The following is an 18,662-nucleotide window of genomic DNA, read 5'->3' on the forward strand; positions in this document are numbered from 1 at the left end:
AACTTCCCTTTTGAATCTTTTTTGAATTTCAACTATTATGTCTTCACTTTTAGATGCCACCTATCCAAATTTAAGATATCTTTTGTTTATGAAGGTGTTTATATATGTGGTGTTCACCATTCTGAAATAACGTCCAATATTCGTCTCCCATAGTACTGGCTTTACTGATGATTCCTCAAGAAAACCAAAATGAAACAAAAAAAAAAAAAAGGTTGCGATCTAATACCTGGTAGTTACGATTATCAAAATGAAGTAAAAAGAAACATTTTATTGGTAGACGGATGCGAAACTGATAATCGATAGAATCAAAAACAGTCTCATAACGTATTGATATTTCCTTAAACCCAAAGTCAAAAAGCGAAGAAGCGAATAGTTAATAGTCGTGCTACATAGTAGCATCTTTGCGATTTTCCTTGTGTCACATTTTTATAGTTCCAATGAAAAGTCATTACACTTTTAGCTGTTGAAGCTGATTAATTTTTCAACGATCCTTTCGGAAAAAAAAATGTGAGTACAGCCTACACACTGTAATGTAGATGTAAAACACCATGCTTTGAGCAGTCTTCTCTAATTCTCTTTCCCGTTTTATCTTTGCTTGTTTACCACGATTAAAAACTTAGCTTAATCACTTTACCGTCCACGCCCGTTACTAGGGTCAAAGTTCATTTCCGAATAAAGGATTTTGTCTCAACGGTCTAGTACCAGTCAAAATATATAAACGTTTTTCAGCAATGTCCTATTTGATATGCTTTGATTTTTTTACTTTTTTTTAGAATTTCTCTTTGTCTTTCCTTTTCATTTATAAAATCATTGACGTTTTTATCTATTGAAAAATTTATTATCATTTTGTCTATATCGAGAAAGTGCAAATGGATTAAGTATAAAGTAAGAAATATTGATCTCATTCTGCAATCGGTAAGAAATGAAGTAGCAATAAACAACTTTTCTTCAAGGAAAAAAAGAACAAAAGAAGTCCTCTTGTCTGTCTGTGTGGGAGGCGGTAAAGTGTAAATCCCGTACTAAAATAACAAAAATTAAAGGTTTCCTTATCTTTAATCGTGGGAGACGGCTTATTTACTCTGAAAACTTGAATTTGGTCACAATTAAGGACAGTTTGGTGATGCAATCACTTTAAACGATTTTACCGACTAATAAGGATTAATCTTGCACTGAGATCACGTCTTCATGTTTATCCAGAGAAACAAGAGACAAGCACAGACCGTGAGTAATTGAGTCTAGTTATACGTACGTAATGTCTACAAATTGTTATCAGAGGGAAGCATTATCAAAGATAACTGTTAAAATCATAATATTCCTCGAAAGAAAACTTATTCAGAGGTCTCATTATTAAGCGGTCCTGACATCAGATTCGAAAACGTTACGTTTTACCACAAAAATGCTCCAATTAATTTCTTAGTGTCTCTAGGGAACTTTTAGACTTCCAGGAAGGATGTTTTACCGTCAAACAAGTACTCATTAGCAGGATGTTTTCGATATGTCGCTGTATTACTCTTTCGAATTTTGTATCTGCTTCATAGTGATCTCTCACTACCCAAGGAAATTAACTAACAAGCTGTCTTGTAATAAAGCCTTTGTTGAACAGTATATCACGCAGAGCTCCGTCATCGTTGTTTCAGAAATTCGAGTGGTAAAACTTTGTTGTTTGCTGATTTTATTGCAGATCGCTGTGATGTCTTTATTATTACTAATGTCCAATCGTAGTTAATCAATTAATCCTTGGACCCTTTTCCTTAGCCCAGGATGTTTGCGCTCTACGGTATTATATAGAGTAAGTGCTTCCAAACGCGGTGATAAGTTTCCTAAAACTGAAACTAAAACGAACAAACTGTTGCACTCCGTGACTCGAATAAGAGCCAAGATGTCGTTGGATGACACCTTCATTTACGTTATTGAAATTTACTAATCTACGAGATGAAGAATTAAAAGTTGACCAAATTCCATAGAAGGGAAAAAAGTGGAGAGCAATCTCTTTCAAAAATGGGGCAAAATGTGGAGACCTGGATCAGTAACTATAATTTAGATGACTCTTTCCCTGAGTAATGAGTTATTTTTCGTATCTTATATCCACCATTTCAGTGGTATTGATCTATTCTTGGAAGATATCGTGGAAATCGTTTTAGTTTGTCTCATAACCCTTAACGTCAAAATAACGAAAGGAAATACTTTGCAGCTGTTTGATTCGCGTCAACTTGAATAATGGTATTTTAACGGCGTGGAATTCATACGTCGAACTGCATATGGTCTGCGCCTGAGAGTAGTCATGCGAGTATCCCACTACAATTATACCTAAATTGAGGAGGATATGGGGAGTTCTGAATACCGCAACACCGCAAACAAAATAGAACAAACATCGCAAGAAATGTTGCACCAACTTCGCGATATAGTCAAAATCTAGTTGTATATAGGGTTAAAGGATAAACTGCAACACCGAAAATGATTTATTTCACCGAACACCGTCGGTTTGAGATTACAAACATCTTACTCAGTAAGTTTTTAGAACACTGCAACACTGCAATGTGAGTTGTTCTTCACCGCAAATTGCATAAAAAAGAGGGGTTAACACCGCGACACCGCAAAACTCAATGCCCCCTCCTAAATTGGAAAGAAAACAAAAACTGATTAATTGGTCCATAGATCTCATACTGAGAGAATAAGTGATGAATCATCACCATTGAACTGCGAAACTAAAAATTTTCCGAAAGCCGCTTTTGAAAAAGATGTTCCGGAGAAATTCAAATGCACTCGAATATCTCACCTGAAAAATATTCTGAACCGGAAAAAGCATTGTCTGTAAATGATGGAAAGTCAGTTTAGATATTCTCATTGATAACAGTTCCCTTCTTTTCCCCTGGTATCGCTTACAGAGCAGAATAATGTTGATATAGTCAACTGATATGGTCATCTGTTTAAAGTTTTTATTGCCAGTTAACCTTTCAGCCAACGAAAGCCTACCACATAACAAAACGATTGATTTCCTTTTTCTTTTTTTTTGCAGTCAACAGTCGAGGTGTTCCTTTGTTTTAAGAATAAAATTCGCTTTCTTATATCGAAAAATTTTGGCCTCAGAGATTCTTTCTGACTCAGGTATCAATATAGTTCCGTACCAACGAACTTTAACCCACAAGCTCAGGCACGACACTAGGAATCAGTAGACTTCAAAGACCTAAAGCGCATTTTAAAGCATCTAAAAAGTAGGATTTATCTCGAGGTTTATCTAAGGCTTGTCAATTGAGCCAACCACGTGCTTGCAAAAATATCATTGTTACCCAAATATTTTAATGCATGTGAAAAGTTTTGCCCCTGAGAAGAATTAATTTATCCTGTCGAGCAGAACCAAGTCTGAACTTTATTGTGCGATATCACAGACATCACAGTCCCCTGATCGATCGTTGCGCAGTCTCGAAACCACTCGTTCCACAGTCTCGAAATCACTCGTTCCACAGTCTCTAAACCACTCGTTCCGCTGATGTCAAAATAAACAAAGCTAACAGAGAACGATCAGCCATGGCGATATGTAAACTTATGGACAAATTGAATCAATAATAAAGTACTTTGCGAAAGAAAAGCGACCATGCGTGTTGTGATGAGAGCTCTGACATGGCAGGTTTTCCTGTCTCCTTTTGCAGTTTGCTAAATCGCGATAATCATTTGTAAGACTCACATTGGCAGATTAAAGGTGATCCTGTTCTAAAATCACGTCTTATGAAAAATTGGCTGAGGCGGATTTCGAGACCCATTTTTTTTTTTTCCAAAATGGGTTCAGTTTTTGGAGACATCTGTAAGATAACCCTCGTAGATAATAAAAAGGCCAACTCTTTCCTTGGGTACTGAACTATTTCTCGCATCGGATGTCCGACGTTTAGTTGTTATTGATCTGTTCTTGGAGGATATTGTGTTCTTTAAAAATGCAACTGTAAAAGTACACGTTTCAGCTCAGACGCTGACGAAAGGAAATATTTTGCTGATGTTCGTTTCGCGTCAACTCCATTTGACTACCAAAGGCGTGAAATTTTTGCATCGGAAGCACAGAGTCTGTGATAGTGCTTCATGCGAGTCATCCATACTCCAATTATTCCCGGACGGAAAATAGAAGAAGAAAAATGGAAACATCTCACATGGCCAGAATAATTATTCATTGCCATCAAACTGCGAAACTTTAAATTTGTCCAAAACAGATTTTTAGCTTTTGTTCGATGTCAGCGTCCAGCCTCAGGCAGAAAAAAACATTGTATCAAACGCCTGGGTTATTCGGAGTAATATTTTTTTCAATGTTCCCTTCATTTCCTTTTACACTTTTGTACCTGTTTCATTTTGTAAGGCAAAAACCGGCCCGATAGCCTCTTTACTTGTACATTTTCTTTTACCGGGTGTCACCGTATTGAAGACTGCAGGTATAGTTGAAGACATATAAGCAGAAGACTCCGAGCAAAACTTTACTACTGAAGAAAAACTATCTTACGTAGTCGCGTTTCGAAGCTTTATAACTGAGGAAACTCTGAAGTGCCCCTGAGATCAAAATTTTCGTATCCCATTTATTTGTTTTTTCTTTCTTTCTTTTTTTTTTTTTTCATTTTCGTGTTCAATGTGTCTCTTTCACCAACCCTGGTAAAATTTCAATCTTGTCCGAGCACCAGAAGTATCTTTTCTTGGGCCGTTTAATTTGCAAAAATCTCACATGCTAAAATGTCAAGCAAACATAACAGAGTTTTACTCTATTCTTACGAAAACATATACAAAAATGACGGGCAATTGATACGTAACTCAAGGCTGTAGCCATCGTGCAGACCATGCTGGTGGTATTTCTCTGCATCGAACTTCTGCAAATAGCTTAGAGCGGTAGAAACGGGTGCGATTTGTGCAAACTCGCCGGGCAAACTTCAGTCCTACAGGAAGTTTCGAGAGATCTGTGCACTTCGAAGGATCTAGGCGAAGAATTCTGCCGGGTTCAGTGCTTATCGTTCCAAAAAAAGGGACAAGAAAAACCGTTCTCAGTGCGATCCGGCGACGAAAGGGAAGTCTACGTGATTTGTCACCCGTTTACATGTGAGCTGATCATTATCTGCCTTTAAAAACTCTCTGTCAGAATACCTTCTACAAAGGAAAGTACTCCGCGAACATTATGTATAAAAACGATAAAATAGCCGAATTAAGGAATGAGATTACTGACCTCAAAGCATTCACTTTTAAACAAAAGAGATGGAAAATACGTGTGTTCTCTGACTCGAAAAAAAGCTGACTTTAACATCAGCGAAAGCAGAACAAACAGCTTAAGACACAGAACGTAGAAATACTTTAAAATGTAGGCTTACAGCCAATGCAAAGAAACTGAGAAAAAATGGAAAATTCTTCAAAAATCATTCTATCAACCATCTGACAGCTAAGTCAGCGTGCTCTCAAAGGGTTTCAAATTCATTCCAGCACCCGTGACACACAAATGTAAAATCAGGCCAACTCTTGCGAGATTTATTCGCAGACGAATGCGTCTCCAATACACCTTTCACGGACACTACAAAGAACCACTTCCGTTCATATCAAACTAAATGCCACCAGTTTCAGTCATCTATTGCCCTTCAGAAATACTTGAAAAATCGTCATAACCCAACTTGCAGAGATTACTGTATCTAAGCCAAAAATTACTTTTTATCGCAATGAAGTTACGGCTCTGAAAGAGTTAAAAAAAAACAACTCTGCTTTAAACCTTACAGAAGCAACTCAACAACAGTCATCATGAATGAGACAGAAAAAGCAGATGAGACCAAAGTGCAACTGGACAAAAGCGCACACTTCAAACCTCTAAATTCACCGATAGTAAAAAGCACGTAGGGAAAGTTAATGAGATCATCGACCAAATGCATCAGGCCATTCCATTTAATATCCCAACTCGGGGTAACTACATTGATAGCAGTGACTTAGAAATGGCTTTCACAAACTCCTAATATCCACCTTGCTACACAATCAGCCATTTCCGAAAAAAAAATTATATACCATCTGATCATCTCTAAAAATGGGAAAATCCCTTACGGCAAGCAAAAATACAATTTAAAGGCGATAATGCGACGCGACCAGAAAAGCCACACGGGGAGTCCGTACTGGTCTGTCTTTATCCTCATGGCAAAGATTCATCGCCGATGCAAGACTATCCTCAGAAGCTTCAGATGATTCCTGGGACAGGGAAAGTCGACATTTCACGACTGACAACGAAACAGCCCTCAAAAAAGTAGCACATGTGCTTCTTTGTGCAGTGAACAAAGAGAGTTGTGATAAAGCGAAGCACTGATAAGTTTGTTGAGCCTTTGTCGTCATGATGACGTTTTCTGCTGTACAATTCCGGGCTGGGTTGAAATTTGTTTTCAGGAATGGCAGACGATTTTTGGATGAGTTTGAAGCGGTAAAGGGTTTTAACTTGACCTAATTCAACATTCTGGAAAAAATTAGCCCAAAATAAAATAGTCAGTTTTCGTCTCAGGGCCACAATTTCTCAAAGGAAAAAAGCCAAAGCCCTTGGCAAGTAATACATCAAAATCAACTGTTTGAGTTCTCTCAATCAGCGCTTGGCAAACGGTGACAACATTCCTTACACTCCAGAGGTGTCGTCACACCTTTTAAAATAATGGTAAGTCGTTTTAGGTATGTTTATTGACAACAGTTCCATTAGTGTAGTCGAAATATTCAAGCCGATGCCCTGATTTTCCCCCTCTCTCCCGTTATTTTTATTGGTTATCAGCTGACCCTAGCAAATGAAGAAAATATGTTTGCATTACAGACGCCAGTCATTTTTGAGTCGTTTCGTCGCTCTTGTAAGAACTGACTCGCCCTTCCATCATCACCGAATAACTCATCCACGGGGTAAGTTTTTTAGGGGTATTTCACAGGTTTCCCCGATGATCCACAAGCTCTGTTATAAAACCACTACCTCATTTTCCATTTTATTACATCACCTAATTTTTGGTGATTTAAGGCCCTTTTCCGTTCTTCTTGTTTCATGTCAAGGAGTTAAATTTAATTCCCAGGTATTGGTTTTATACGGGAATTTGTTGTTGCATCTATCCATTTGTTTTTCGATGACATCATCGCAAAAAAAGATGTTAAATTTAGTCAGAGATGGTCAAACGGTAGAGAGAATTTATTTCTTTGCATTGCAAGTACATATTTCTACCGCTCCTACCTATACATGCGGCTTAACTTTCAATACATACCTACATGCATGAACTAGGATTGTAAGTTTGGTATAGTGGAAAAACAGACACTGCCGAAGGATCAAAGCAAGAGGGGATCCGATCCAAGAGATCGAGCAATTCATCACTAGACTAATTGGTAAGTTATGTGATAGCAGAGAGTTCTCTGAGTAAACAGTCAAGACTTAAGTGAGAGAAATACCAAAGCCGCTAGACGTGACATAATCGTAGGAATTTTTTTTTGGCCTCAGCTTTGTTAAAGATAAACGAAAGTGTCTAACACTGATCGGTCCTCTAACGCGGTCGATTGCATGTCTTCCATTGCACAACAGATTTCAATTACAGTGCTCATTTACAAAAAAAAAAAAAAGAAAAAGAAAAAAAAAACTTTAATCGTTTACCAAAAATTTCTTCTTGGCACTTGAAGTTGTTTACATTTGTAATTTAATTCATTTTAGAGCATTTTTACCTCGTCATTAAATTGTGCCAGTCTTGTAGACCAATTGTGACGGCTTTTACAATGAAAGTCACGCTCGTTAAAATAACCTACATTCTTCCCTATAAGAAGTTCTAAAATAACACGTCTCAAAATAAGAATCTGTTGTCACTCGTCGAGTTGTTCTTCTCGTTTGCCACTTTGGACTGTCTCTTTAACAAATGTTACTGAGTTTTTTCTTCAAAAACGAGTTTAATCCCTCTCGTAGGACTAAGAGGTTGAAGATTAATTTCTATTCCACAACAATCATTGCTAGAAATCTATCGGTCTATCGGCAATGATTCTGATCATCGCCGGCAATTTTCAAGAGATGGAATTTTCTAGAATATTACATTCCCCACATTCCACCTCATAGGAAGTTCTAAACTAGCACGTCTAAGAGAACATGTTGTCATTGATTTAATGTTTTTCCGTATCTGCCAATTTGAGCTGTCTCATTTACAAATAGTGATCACGATTATTCTTCAGACAACGAGTTTAATCCAACCCGAAGGGCAAAAGAGGGTAAAGGTTAGTATCTGACGCATATCACTTACTTTTATTTATCGATTGATGATTCTGTCTCGCAGTTTTAAAGAGATGCTAACTATATCCCAAGTCCCTTGCATGTGATACTGACTTTCGTCTGAATTTTGAAACACAAGGGTGAAACATTGTTATTGATTACCAATCCAAATGATATATTATGTCCTCAGTGCCTCGCACTGAAAAGTATTCTTTAAGTTTTATTACGTGAGGGCAGGTCATAATGACTTGATGAGGTTTTAATGAAGCAAAATATTTATACCAGGTAACCCTTGTATTCTAAGAAAGTAAGTCTATGAAAGTTTAATAATAACGTTTCGGTCCGAGACCTTCATCAGTTCTATATATACATATATGAGGCTTATTTCAAAAGTTGTAAGTTTAAAAGTTATTTCAAAAGTTGTAAATAACTGAAGAAGGTCTCTGACCGAAACGTTTTTTGTTAAAATTTTTTATAATTTTTACGTCAGAAGTTGTCCATCCTCGCAATTTTTTAAACTTATATATACGTGGGATCTACTACCACCGACTTTAAAGTGAGATTTCGAAATCACAAATCTACTATGCTCACAAAGAAAACAACTTGCGGGATGTAATTCCCGTTATATTGGCGAAACTGGTCGCCACTTCTCTACTAGGATAAAGGAGCACACGGAAAGCGGTAAAAACTCGCATATTTTTAAGCATTTTAACACATCTCCTTCTTGTAAGAACAAATACTCCCTTTCTTGCTTTAGTAATCTGGATTCTGCCAACAACTCAATTGATTCAAAACTCAAAGAAGCAATTTATATAAATAAGATCAAACCTGAACTTAACAAACAATTACAGCACTATAACACTTTTCGAGCATTTTAGTTCACACCTTTAATTTCATGTCTGTTGTCACGCTGTAATTAGTACCCGCTTTTGTATTACATCATACTGTAAATATTTCAATCACCTACTTGTCTGTTATATAATTACTCACGTTCAGTTACTTATTGATTGAAGATGGCATAAGCATGCCGAAACATGTTTCTAAAAAAAAGTTGTGTATTTCTTACCATATTTATCCTACTTGCTACTACTACGACAAAGTGGTACATAATCTAAATTTAGATGTAATTGACAAAATTCTTCGCATTTTTTTCCACCAATGTCTGATGTACAAAAAAAAGAGCAATTACTAATGATCAGGCTTCGATGCCTGCCCGTGCACGAAGAACCGATCCAAAAATACACTTTCTTTCATACTTTTTTTCAGGTTATTTTTTAACTTTAAGTTTGACGAAGTATTATCATGGGAAACACCCTTCGGCCAGAACACGTTTCCAGATTTTTCCTACTGATACTTTCTGTCATGAGCGGTCTGTTGAATCTTCCTCAAGCCACTTGCAAGACGTGTAATACTAAAACTGGTTGGTAATTATTAACATATCTGACTTTAGGGGGAAAATATTGTACCGTGTTGTTTCTTGCACTAAAGTACGGTGATCATAAAGTAGATTGATTTGTCTTTCCTAACGATGTGGTCACCGTTGAAATAGATTGTAATGTTGCTATTGCATACCCCAAGTCTCCCTCGGGCGACAAGGTCCACGAACGAGGTTCGGCTTTCATCGGTTTGCTGTTAACTGCTGTGATTGGTTGATCATTATTCTCGCTGTTTCTGTAGGTAATAATGTTCTTATTGCCTGATTAAATAATTATCTTAGCGCAATGCGATCGACATTAGCGATTTAGAGGACGAAATTTTATTATATCTGGTACTGTTTGAATTGGGATTTTTTTTCTCAAAATTATTGCGACCAAACAAAAACGCGCATTTAGCCTTATTTTTGAGTTAGAAATTGTTTTACTTAATGCATTTTATTTCCTTTCGTTCCGCTCCAGTTATACCTGAGATTAAAATCTCGTCCAGCCCACCTAACCACACGCTTGCTATTGGGGCAGCCCTTAATATGACCTGTATAGCGTGGCCGAGGTATGATGACAAGCTATTTCCCAGGAGATGGATCAAATATATTCGGTGGTATGATCCTCAGGGTAGACCAACTGGAGCCAAATGCCTGCAGGGTACACCAAGTGTGCTAAAACTACACTGTACATTAATGCTCAGAACGATAACTTCTGAACAGTTTGGAAACTACACTTGTGAGGCAGAGAATGATTATTCGGGATATTGCAGGCAAAAAACTGTCGAAATCGTTTTACAAGGTAGGTAGCAAATCAGGAAAAAACTTTTTTTCAATATGTATCTTAACTGGCTATCTTAGGCAATACTTTCTTTGACTATAACTTTGGCCAAAAATCGTATAAAAGCAACCTTGCTTCCAAAATAAAGCTCCGTAATATTTTTTATTGTAATATCAAGCCAGAAGCCGTCTTTTCAGCTCTAAGACAATAGCAATCCTGAACAGCAACGAAGATGACTTAACGCCTCATTAGCTGCGTTCTAGTGTTCTCAGTGGTTATCTGCGTCGCTCCTTATCATATGGAGCGATAATAGTATAAATTTGTGATAGAAATTTGAATGAAAATCTTACGGGGAGGTTATAGTTATAAAAAAATCGATGTTCGTTGCCCCAAACACCCAAGTTTAGATATGAAACACCAAAAGTGGGTTTTTTTTTTACCAGTCAGGAAAGAATAAGAATAGCATTTATTCTTTGTTTTAAAAAAATGATTGCTATTTTGCATCACTCTTTTCAGCTTTTCTGAAACCAGAGACTGTGACAGATCCAAGGAACCAAACTGTTGTTGCCGGCTTCGACGTAACCTTCAACTGCACCGCAAAAGGCCATCCCATGCCATCCATCACATGGATCAAGAACAATGCCTCACTTACTGTACAGTCCGACCTAAGAATGAAGGTCATCGTGATTACTCTGGACGACAAACATATTCATAGTCAGCTGGTAATAACAGGAGTACAGAGAGAAGATGGTGGAAAATATCACTGCCTTGCGAATAACAGGGCGGGAAAAGGGGCTTCAGCCCCGGCTTTCCTGACCATTAAGGATTTAGGTGAGATGTTTAATCATATTTCTATTATATATGTGCAGCTTAGCACTGAGTTTGATTAGATAACAGTAATACTTTTTTTCGGAGATGATACAAACGTATTAAAAAATATATTTAAAATGGAAAGGGCCCTTACACAGGGTGTTTTTAGACACTTCGCGGTTACAGTAATACGTTCCTTTCGCAATGGCCAGGGATATCGCCAAAACCATCACCAGAAATCGGGGACATTTCAAGCCCGTTACGAAAGGTCAGCGGTATATCGTATTACAGACAATTCAATATGGCTGCTGGGGAAGTGAAGTGAACACATAATTTTCTATTTTCGTACAACCCCACGAGAGAAAGACCTGGTACCTTTCTATCCCAGAAGGCAAAAGAAGACGTGAAAACAAGGAAAATGGTGGCCAAATTGTACGGTTACTGGGACTTTGTCTTTCGTGTTCTTCCTTCCTAAAATTGGGGTATTTGAAAATGGCGTATTTGGCTTTTGAGCTCTGTAAAACTACGAAGAGTTTCCCGGCTCGAGGAAAATTTGTGGGCCAACATATTCGACCGTTTATTGGCGAGCGATTTAGTTAAGGAATCTAGTGCAGAATGCATATCGAACTTCGCAGTTGCGAGTCTTCACAAGTTTGTTCTCACTACAAAAGAATTGTACCACCTTGTCGAAGCAGATTTTAAGAGTTTGTATGGGAAAATGGAGTCAGAATTATGAGTTTACTCCTATACCTTGGGAAAAGGTAGGCTTGAATTTGAGTATTTCTTTTTCGTAGCGATGGACCTGCTTTAACCGATGCAGGCTGCATTTCAAAGTACGCAGCGAAGGAATATCCCATTCTTAGACAGCTATTTTGAAAAAACAATATTTTCCCATACATTTTCTTATACTGTTTCGGCGCCATTTTGCTTGTAACACGAGAACCGCCTCCGCCATGTTGTCCCAAATTTCTGGCAGTGCAGATATACACGAAACACACGTAGAGATGACTCTAATGCAGCTTACTTCGGTAAAATTCGGATGCTCGATATTGTCAAAATATAAATAAATACCGAAGAATCTAAACTAAGCGAAACGAAAAAGGTTGAACAATCACTGCATAACGAACGTAACCACTGACCGAAAATATAAGCGGAAAAGCAAAAGAAAAATACCGTAAGGTAAAGATTAGCGTTTAACAATGGAATTGCACGAAACGACAGAAGACATTTAAATTAGAAAAAAAAAGAAAAGAAATAACAATAGCAACTGTAAGCCAGTTTCGCCAGTTCGTTTGTGCTACAAACGTTTTTTGCTTCCTTTCCTGCCACTCGAAAATAGACAAGTTATTCTTGATTCTTATTTATGGCAAATTCTCTCTTGACCAAGCTTGTTCGAACACAATGGCTGAATAATAGCCTTGTTCTTTTTTTTTTTTTTTTTTTTTCCCTTTGAGTTCTACTTCGTTTCGTCAATGGCAACATAAAAAGAGCAATCGGCCAATATCCGGCCACCTTGACCTTACACTGGATAGTGTGAGATGTTAACAAGCAGTCTTCACTTGTAACAATTAAGTGAGCGCGAAAACTTTTATTATTACAATTAGCTTTCTTGTCAATGCGAGGCCTTCAAACTCCTTCTTTCGGTTTATTCTGGTGGATTCTCGCAGCTTGTTCTCCGGCTTCAAGAACTCACTTTCGTTTTGCTCTCGTTTGACAGATGACCAACCGATAATAATCGTTGAAGATCCAAGGAACCGAAGTATTGTTGTCGGTTCTGATGTAACTTTAGATTGCATTACTGTTGGTTATCCCAAGCTGAAAATCAAGTGGCTAAGGAACGATAATTCTAATGCTGTAGAATCCAATTCACGGGCAAGCATTGTTCAGGTTTCAATAAATAATCAAACAATTCACCACCAGTTAGTCATAACAGCAGTAAGGAAGGAAGATGATGGCAAATACCAATGTGTCGCTGAGAACAGCGCTGGAGCAAATACATCAAAAGAGGCGTTCATCAATGTAAGGGACCAAGGTCAGGACATTAACAATAATGGTAAAAATGAGAGTGACAATAATAGTTAGCAACAAGTCTCTATAAGAATCAAACATCTTGGGCGATGAAAATTTTCAACCCCCCTTCAAATTTTACACTCAGTTAGGCACTCAGGGGGATGCACAAAAATGCCCCTTTTAAAGGTTGCAGTGCTCTTATTGCCGTGATAACAACGGCTTCTTGTTCGAGGCCTGGGGCCTCATTTTCATACAAAAACCTCAAAAAAAGACTAAAATGTTTATCTCTCTATCTCAAGCTAAATACAATATTACAGATTAGTACCTCTGCCATATATAACGAAATTATTTGTCTTCACTTTGATGAAGTCAATTTACCCTGGGAGGGAATGTGAAAATTAACACACCAGTAGATTATTTATCTCGGTACAGTTTCGGTCATTTTTGGTGTAAGGGAAAACAGGGAAAACGTTCATCTGAATTTCTCCAATTCTGGAACTGAAACTACCAACCTAGTTGGTTATAATATTTTATTTTTTAAATATATAAAAAATCTCTACTGACCGACCTCTACTTTTCATAGGGGCAGTTCGCGAACGAAGCTCAAAAATCAGTTATTGCATAATTTGGCGATATTCACATCTAATTTTCTCAACAACAAACGTCTCAGACAAATGAAACGTGCAAGGCTTGGAAAGAAATTTATCTCATGAGCAATATCCCGCAGAGAAATCTCGCCTCTGGTTGTCATCTTTTAAAAAAATTGATCAGCCCTCATGCATGGAGGGCTACTCGACATGACTACAGACTACCTCAAATCGTGCGCAGTTTCTTTAATGAGAATTTGAGCAAACCAAAATCGTCTGAAGATAGACTGTTATGCTTTTATGTCATTTGAAACATGTTAAAGTCGGCTGGTCTACACGAAACTATCCTATTACCGGTCGTTTGTCATAAACAAGTACGCTATCATGATAGCGTGACGCTGTATTTCTCCATGAATTTAAGTTTCCATCGGTCGCTCCGAAGAAGAGCAGAAATGGAAGTTTTTCGATATTTCAGCAGATCTTCGCGCATTCTGAAGTAAAAACAGCCAAAAAAAAAAAAAAAAAGGAAAGAAGAGAAAAACTTTGATTGAACGTTCGTAAACACTGAGAATATGAGAGCATAAATCGCAACTTGTCAGCGGTAGTACTACATGTAAAAACCCAGTTGCAGCAATAGCAATTGGAGATTTGGAACAACTCAGCATCCCGCTAAACAACAAATGGAACAGGGATTTTATCACGATCAGTTTCCAAAATTTAGCTTCTTTCAGGAACTTTCTTACATCCTCCAACATTATATTGACTTTGAGCCTTGAGATCTATTTCCCTTGATAATAAAATGCTGTAGTAAGTGCCTACAAAATTACAAACGGTTCCTTTTTGGTTTCGCTTTGACCGTGGAGTACAGATTTGATATAATTACTGCTGTCACTGATGATCCAACAGGCACAATCTTCTGAGTTTTTAGCTTGATAATCTGCACAGACTAACGTTATTGGACTGAACGATCTTCTTTTTCTTCCCGGTGAGCCGGCTACCTCATGGGGGGATAAAAGAGACCTTTGACCTCCTCTCGTGTTAATTATCGGGAGATTGTGTTACATTCTTCTTCAAGATATCCGGGAGAAAATTATGGAAAATAATCGTAATGAAATCGCTGTTCTTTTTCCTGGAGGACCTGACGCAATCCAGATTACATATTTACTATGGGAAGTTTCGTTCCAGTGACGAGTTGGGATTTGCGTGAGGATAATGAGTAGTTTGAAAAGTGGAATTATGACATTATGATTTCATTAAATCTGTTATTTCGAACTTTGTTTTTATTTTTTCTTTCTCAAGACACGAATGGAAACATTGATTGCCGGTGATAAGTCTCTCCTCGTCATATCTTATGGAAATTTTCTAACAATTTTCTAAAACGGTTTTGCGATGATTCGAAATATCTCACAGTGTCACTCCATCGCTATGTATAGTAGAAGTATCAATCTGTAATGCTGTATTCAGCTTCAGAGGCCTCTAACAAGCCAGGCCTTTAACAAGCCAGGCCTCTAACAAGCAGCCGTTATTACCATGGAAACAAGAAACTGCAATCTTTAAAAAGGGTAATTTTATGCATCTCCCTGAGTGCCTAACTGAATGTAAAATTTGAAGGAGGGTTGAAAATTTTCATTTCCCAAGATGTTTGATTCTCACAGAGACTTGTTCTTAATAATTTTTCACTGAAATGGAGGTAAATATCCACCGCTAGCCACAGACACTGATGTAAAATATTTGTTTTCTTAAAAACTAAAACAGTGAGATTATACAGAACAAACTGATGATTCTAACATATTTTTTATGGAACGATTACAACACTTTTAGGCGCAATTCCCGCGTGAGTTTCTCGGAGTTTGAGTAGCCAATCAGAGCTTCAACGCTATCCTCTGCCTACCATAAACACTTATTATAATTGCAATGATATGAAGCAGTCAAAAGAGATCTAGACCTATACATGAATATTGTCGGTCTTTATGATTTGTCTTTTCTTTAAGATCTTCATCTGGAGTACAAATCGTGTGCAGAGGTCAAAAAAGCTAAACTTTCCACCTTCCAAATGATTGCAATCGCTGTCGGGGTATCTGCACTTATTATTGTAATCGGTGCGATCTTGTGGTATGGACACCATGTGAAAGTAAGTATAAAACACGTTTTGTTTGATGTTCTCCATCTCTACTTTTTTTTGCAGTATACTACCGTAATCTGATCGATTTATTCCTGACTGGTCTATAGTTCAATTGCGCTTATTTTCAAGGAGTTAAAAAATTAACACGGAGGGCTCCGTACAATAACTCACTAGATCAGGAATCGATGATTTGAATGTCTTAACTGCCCTTCGTTACCAAACGTTGTGGGGGAAAATTGTTTCATATGTCTATCTGACATCGTTAGTCCCATATAATTACTGATCCCTATGAAACTCTATTGTTCTCTGTCTGCATTAAATCACCAATTGAAGTCTTTAATTTAAGAAGATGACAAAACAACTGTATGAGGAAAACGGAGGCGGTCCTTACTGTTAGCAGGGAAATTATCAGGGGTAATATATTTAAACGCGCTAAATAAGCATGCTGCAATATTAAAAATATTGCAGTGTCCAGGCTGCATTATTAAAAATATTGCAGTGTGCAGGTTACAATTATTTAATGGATAATTACTTAGGCATATGGCATTATGAGAAATATTGCAGTCAGCTGAGGCCGTAGGCCATATGCCTCAGTAATTATCCATTACATACTTCAAGTGTCATCAACTCCCATCACACTGCACACTGTTTCTAACAATTTTGAAGAAAATAGTGCATCTTTCGTTGGCTTCCTTACCTCTTCTGCTTAACCCTTTGCACCCTATCATCACATTTTCCATGGCACTGAAAAGGAATATTCTTTAAAGAATCAAAGCTTCTGAGGTTGGTGATCATGTTAATGGATGATTCAAGTGTCGGATTTGGAGGAGAAATTACATGCGGATCATTATCAGGGGTTAGTTCGTGCTCATGTTCGAATGTACAATGTCGGGCGCTAACATCAGTTTGTAAGAATATCAGTAACAACCTGGGTCGAAGTAGAAATCATCGTAGTTGATGGTGATTTCTTTAAAGAATGCCTACATTTGCATTTTGCATATTTCTATCTTTCATAGGCTGGAAAAAGGATAGTCGATCGCCCGCCTCCACAAGTTGGAGAGTCCTTTACTGATGTGATTCATATAGACAACGAGGCTTACGGGCATCATATGGAAGGAGATGGAAAGAAAATAATTTTGAATAACAACGGGAAATGCGGCATTTGAAGTTTCATATGAACACGAGTGACTCACTCGGCTGCGCTCGTGTGATACTTTTTTTGCTTACCAGATTTGACGTGATCTGTGCTCTATCAGTGAAGAGACGCATGGCAACATGAAGTCTTTTGGCTAAATAAATTGCACTATTTTGTTTTCGTGTTATCAATTTTAAAAACATAAGTTTCAGTATAGCATATTTTCGCAGAAGTTCACTCTTGCGTTGCTCAGAATTCCCGCACGCAGACGCTGGCTCAGTGATCTTGGACTGTATACTTTTATCTGATTCAGGCTTTATTTTCGACAATTCAACATTACAAGTTCCTTGCTACAATATATCTCCTCTATTCCATTCTAACTTAAAGTCGCAAAATCGCTACATTTATTAGCCGAGGAAACCCACCCAGTTGCGTAATTCCGTTTGGGAATCAGGGCTTTCTCTCGTCCTACAACGATTCACGGGCACTCAATTCCCATCAAACGTGGGTTTACTTGAAAATCATGTTGCTACGTATATGTTCCCATGTACACTACGCCCTGATTAGATACATCGCTGTTTTGATTATTCTACGCCGCAACGCTTCCTCTTACATTCTACTTTAACGGCAACGAAATAGCAATTTATTTGTTAATAATTAAAAATATCATAAGCAAGGAAATCAATTTTGAGTGTGTAAACGCTCCACGACACACATCATTGAATATTATTGATATTATCCAAAAAATAAAGTTCGAATACATATAGTTCATTAAACGTTTTGTTGTGTTGTATCGCTGAGTATTTTTACGAGTTGTGCCGTATTTGACGAGCCCCACAACAAAACGTTTAATAAGAGATTTATTATCCAATACACCATATTGTTATTTCAGTGCGGGCGAATTTCGCGGATACTTGTTTAAGGGGGTGCTTGACAGAAGTATGCGAGGCGGAACGGAATTGGCGCTGTTTCTATTTTCTTCAAAAAAATTATGAAATTTCATTGTCGTCTAACTGCTTTTCTTCGTTCGATTTATCTAATAAACTTGGATCAATATTTAATTAAATTTTTTTCGTAACTTCAATCCAATTCGTCGCTTGCGCGGTGCGAACTCAATCTATCCAACCAGTCACTCTGGAGTACAAAATACCGCGAGATATTTATACTCGTTTTGAGCGTTATTTGTTCTCTATAAAGCACAGTTGGATACTAAATACTAGAAAAAGCTCAGTTAAGTCACTGTCTCTGTCGCTGCCGCTGACGTTGCCGCTGCTGCTGCCATTGCTGTTGCCGTTGCCGTTGCCTTTAACGTTACCGTTGCCGTTTACGTTGTCGTATACGTTGCCATTGTTAATTGAAAACTTTGTTGTTTTTTTTTGTAACGCGATGCATCAAACTGAGTAACTTTTTTTAAAGTTTGAACTTGTCTGTTAAAGACAGCATAAAAAAGGCATTAAGTTAAGGATGAATAGTAATTTATAGATAAGGCTAGTTTATCTCGATCCGCGTGTTGAATTGTGAAAGATGCTAAAAGAATTCTTGAGATCGGAACTGAGTCGGTCTACGACGGTGTACGCACGATGTCTTGACAGATGTTCAAGTT

The 18,662-nt window shown here is 37.6% G+C and overlaps 1 protein-coding gene across 10 annotated transcripts; it reads left to right on the forward strand.

Annotated features, from left to right (window-relative positions):
• The first annotated feature begins 6,125 nt into the window (after positions 1–6,125).
• Positions 6,126–17,237, forward strand: LOC111347542 (peroxidasin homolog). Of its 10 annotated transcripts, none has more exons than XR_015992137.1 (9): positions 6,653–6,867; positions 7,235–7,335; positions 8,161–8,202; positions 9,464–9,617; positions 10,093–10,416; positions 10,912–11,226; positions 12,923–13,224; positions 15,794–15,933; positions 16,941–17,081. XR_015992137.1 is itself a non-coding variant. In XM_088734737.1 (9 exons), exons 4-9 carry the CDS (start codon positions 9,500–9,502, stop codon positions 17,088–17,090), a joined length of 1,383 nt encoding a protein of 460 aa, XP_088590863.1. In that variant the 5' UTR covers positions 6,656–6,867; positions 7,235–7,335; positions 8,161–8,202; positions 9,464–9,499; the 3' UTR covers positions 17,091–17,237. The 10 variants fall into 10 exon arrangements, 9 of the variants coding, with proteins under 9 accessions (XP_088590912.1, XP_088590863.1, XP_088590886.1 ...); XM_088734737.1 differs by having other exon boundaries at positions 6,656–6,867; positions 12,923–13,258; positions 16,941–17,237; XM_088734760.1 differs by having other exon boundaries at positions 6,656–6,867; positions 8,161–8,196; positions 12,923–13,258; positions 16,941–17,237.
• Positions 17,238–18,662: the final 1,425 nt, after the last annotated feature.

Source organism: Stylophora pistillata, chromosome 1 (genome assembly GCF_964205215.1).
Source record: "Stylophora pistillata chromosome 1, jaStyPist1.2, whole genome shotgun sequence".
Taxonomy (NCBI): Eukaryota; Metazoa; Cnidaria; class Anthozoa; order Scleractinia; family Pocilloporidae; genus Stylophora; species Stylophora pistillata.

Excerpts from the sequence above, each read along its gene's own strand:
- LOC111347542 (XM_088734786.1), top strand. The coding sequence starts at position 9,500 with ATGGGAAACACCCTTCGGCCAGAACACGTTTCCAGATTTTTCCTACTG. Across the intron at positions 9,618-10,092 it reads GACGTGTAATACTAAAACTG|TTATACCTGAGATTAAAATC; the intron begins GTTGGTAATTAT and ends GTTCCGCTCCAG. Across the intron at positions 13,259-15,793 it reads TCAGGACATTAACAATAATG|ATCTTCATCTGGAGTACAAA; the intron begins GTAAAAATGAGA and ends CTTTTCTTTAAG.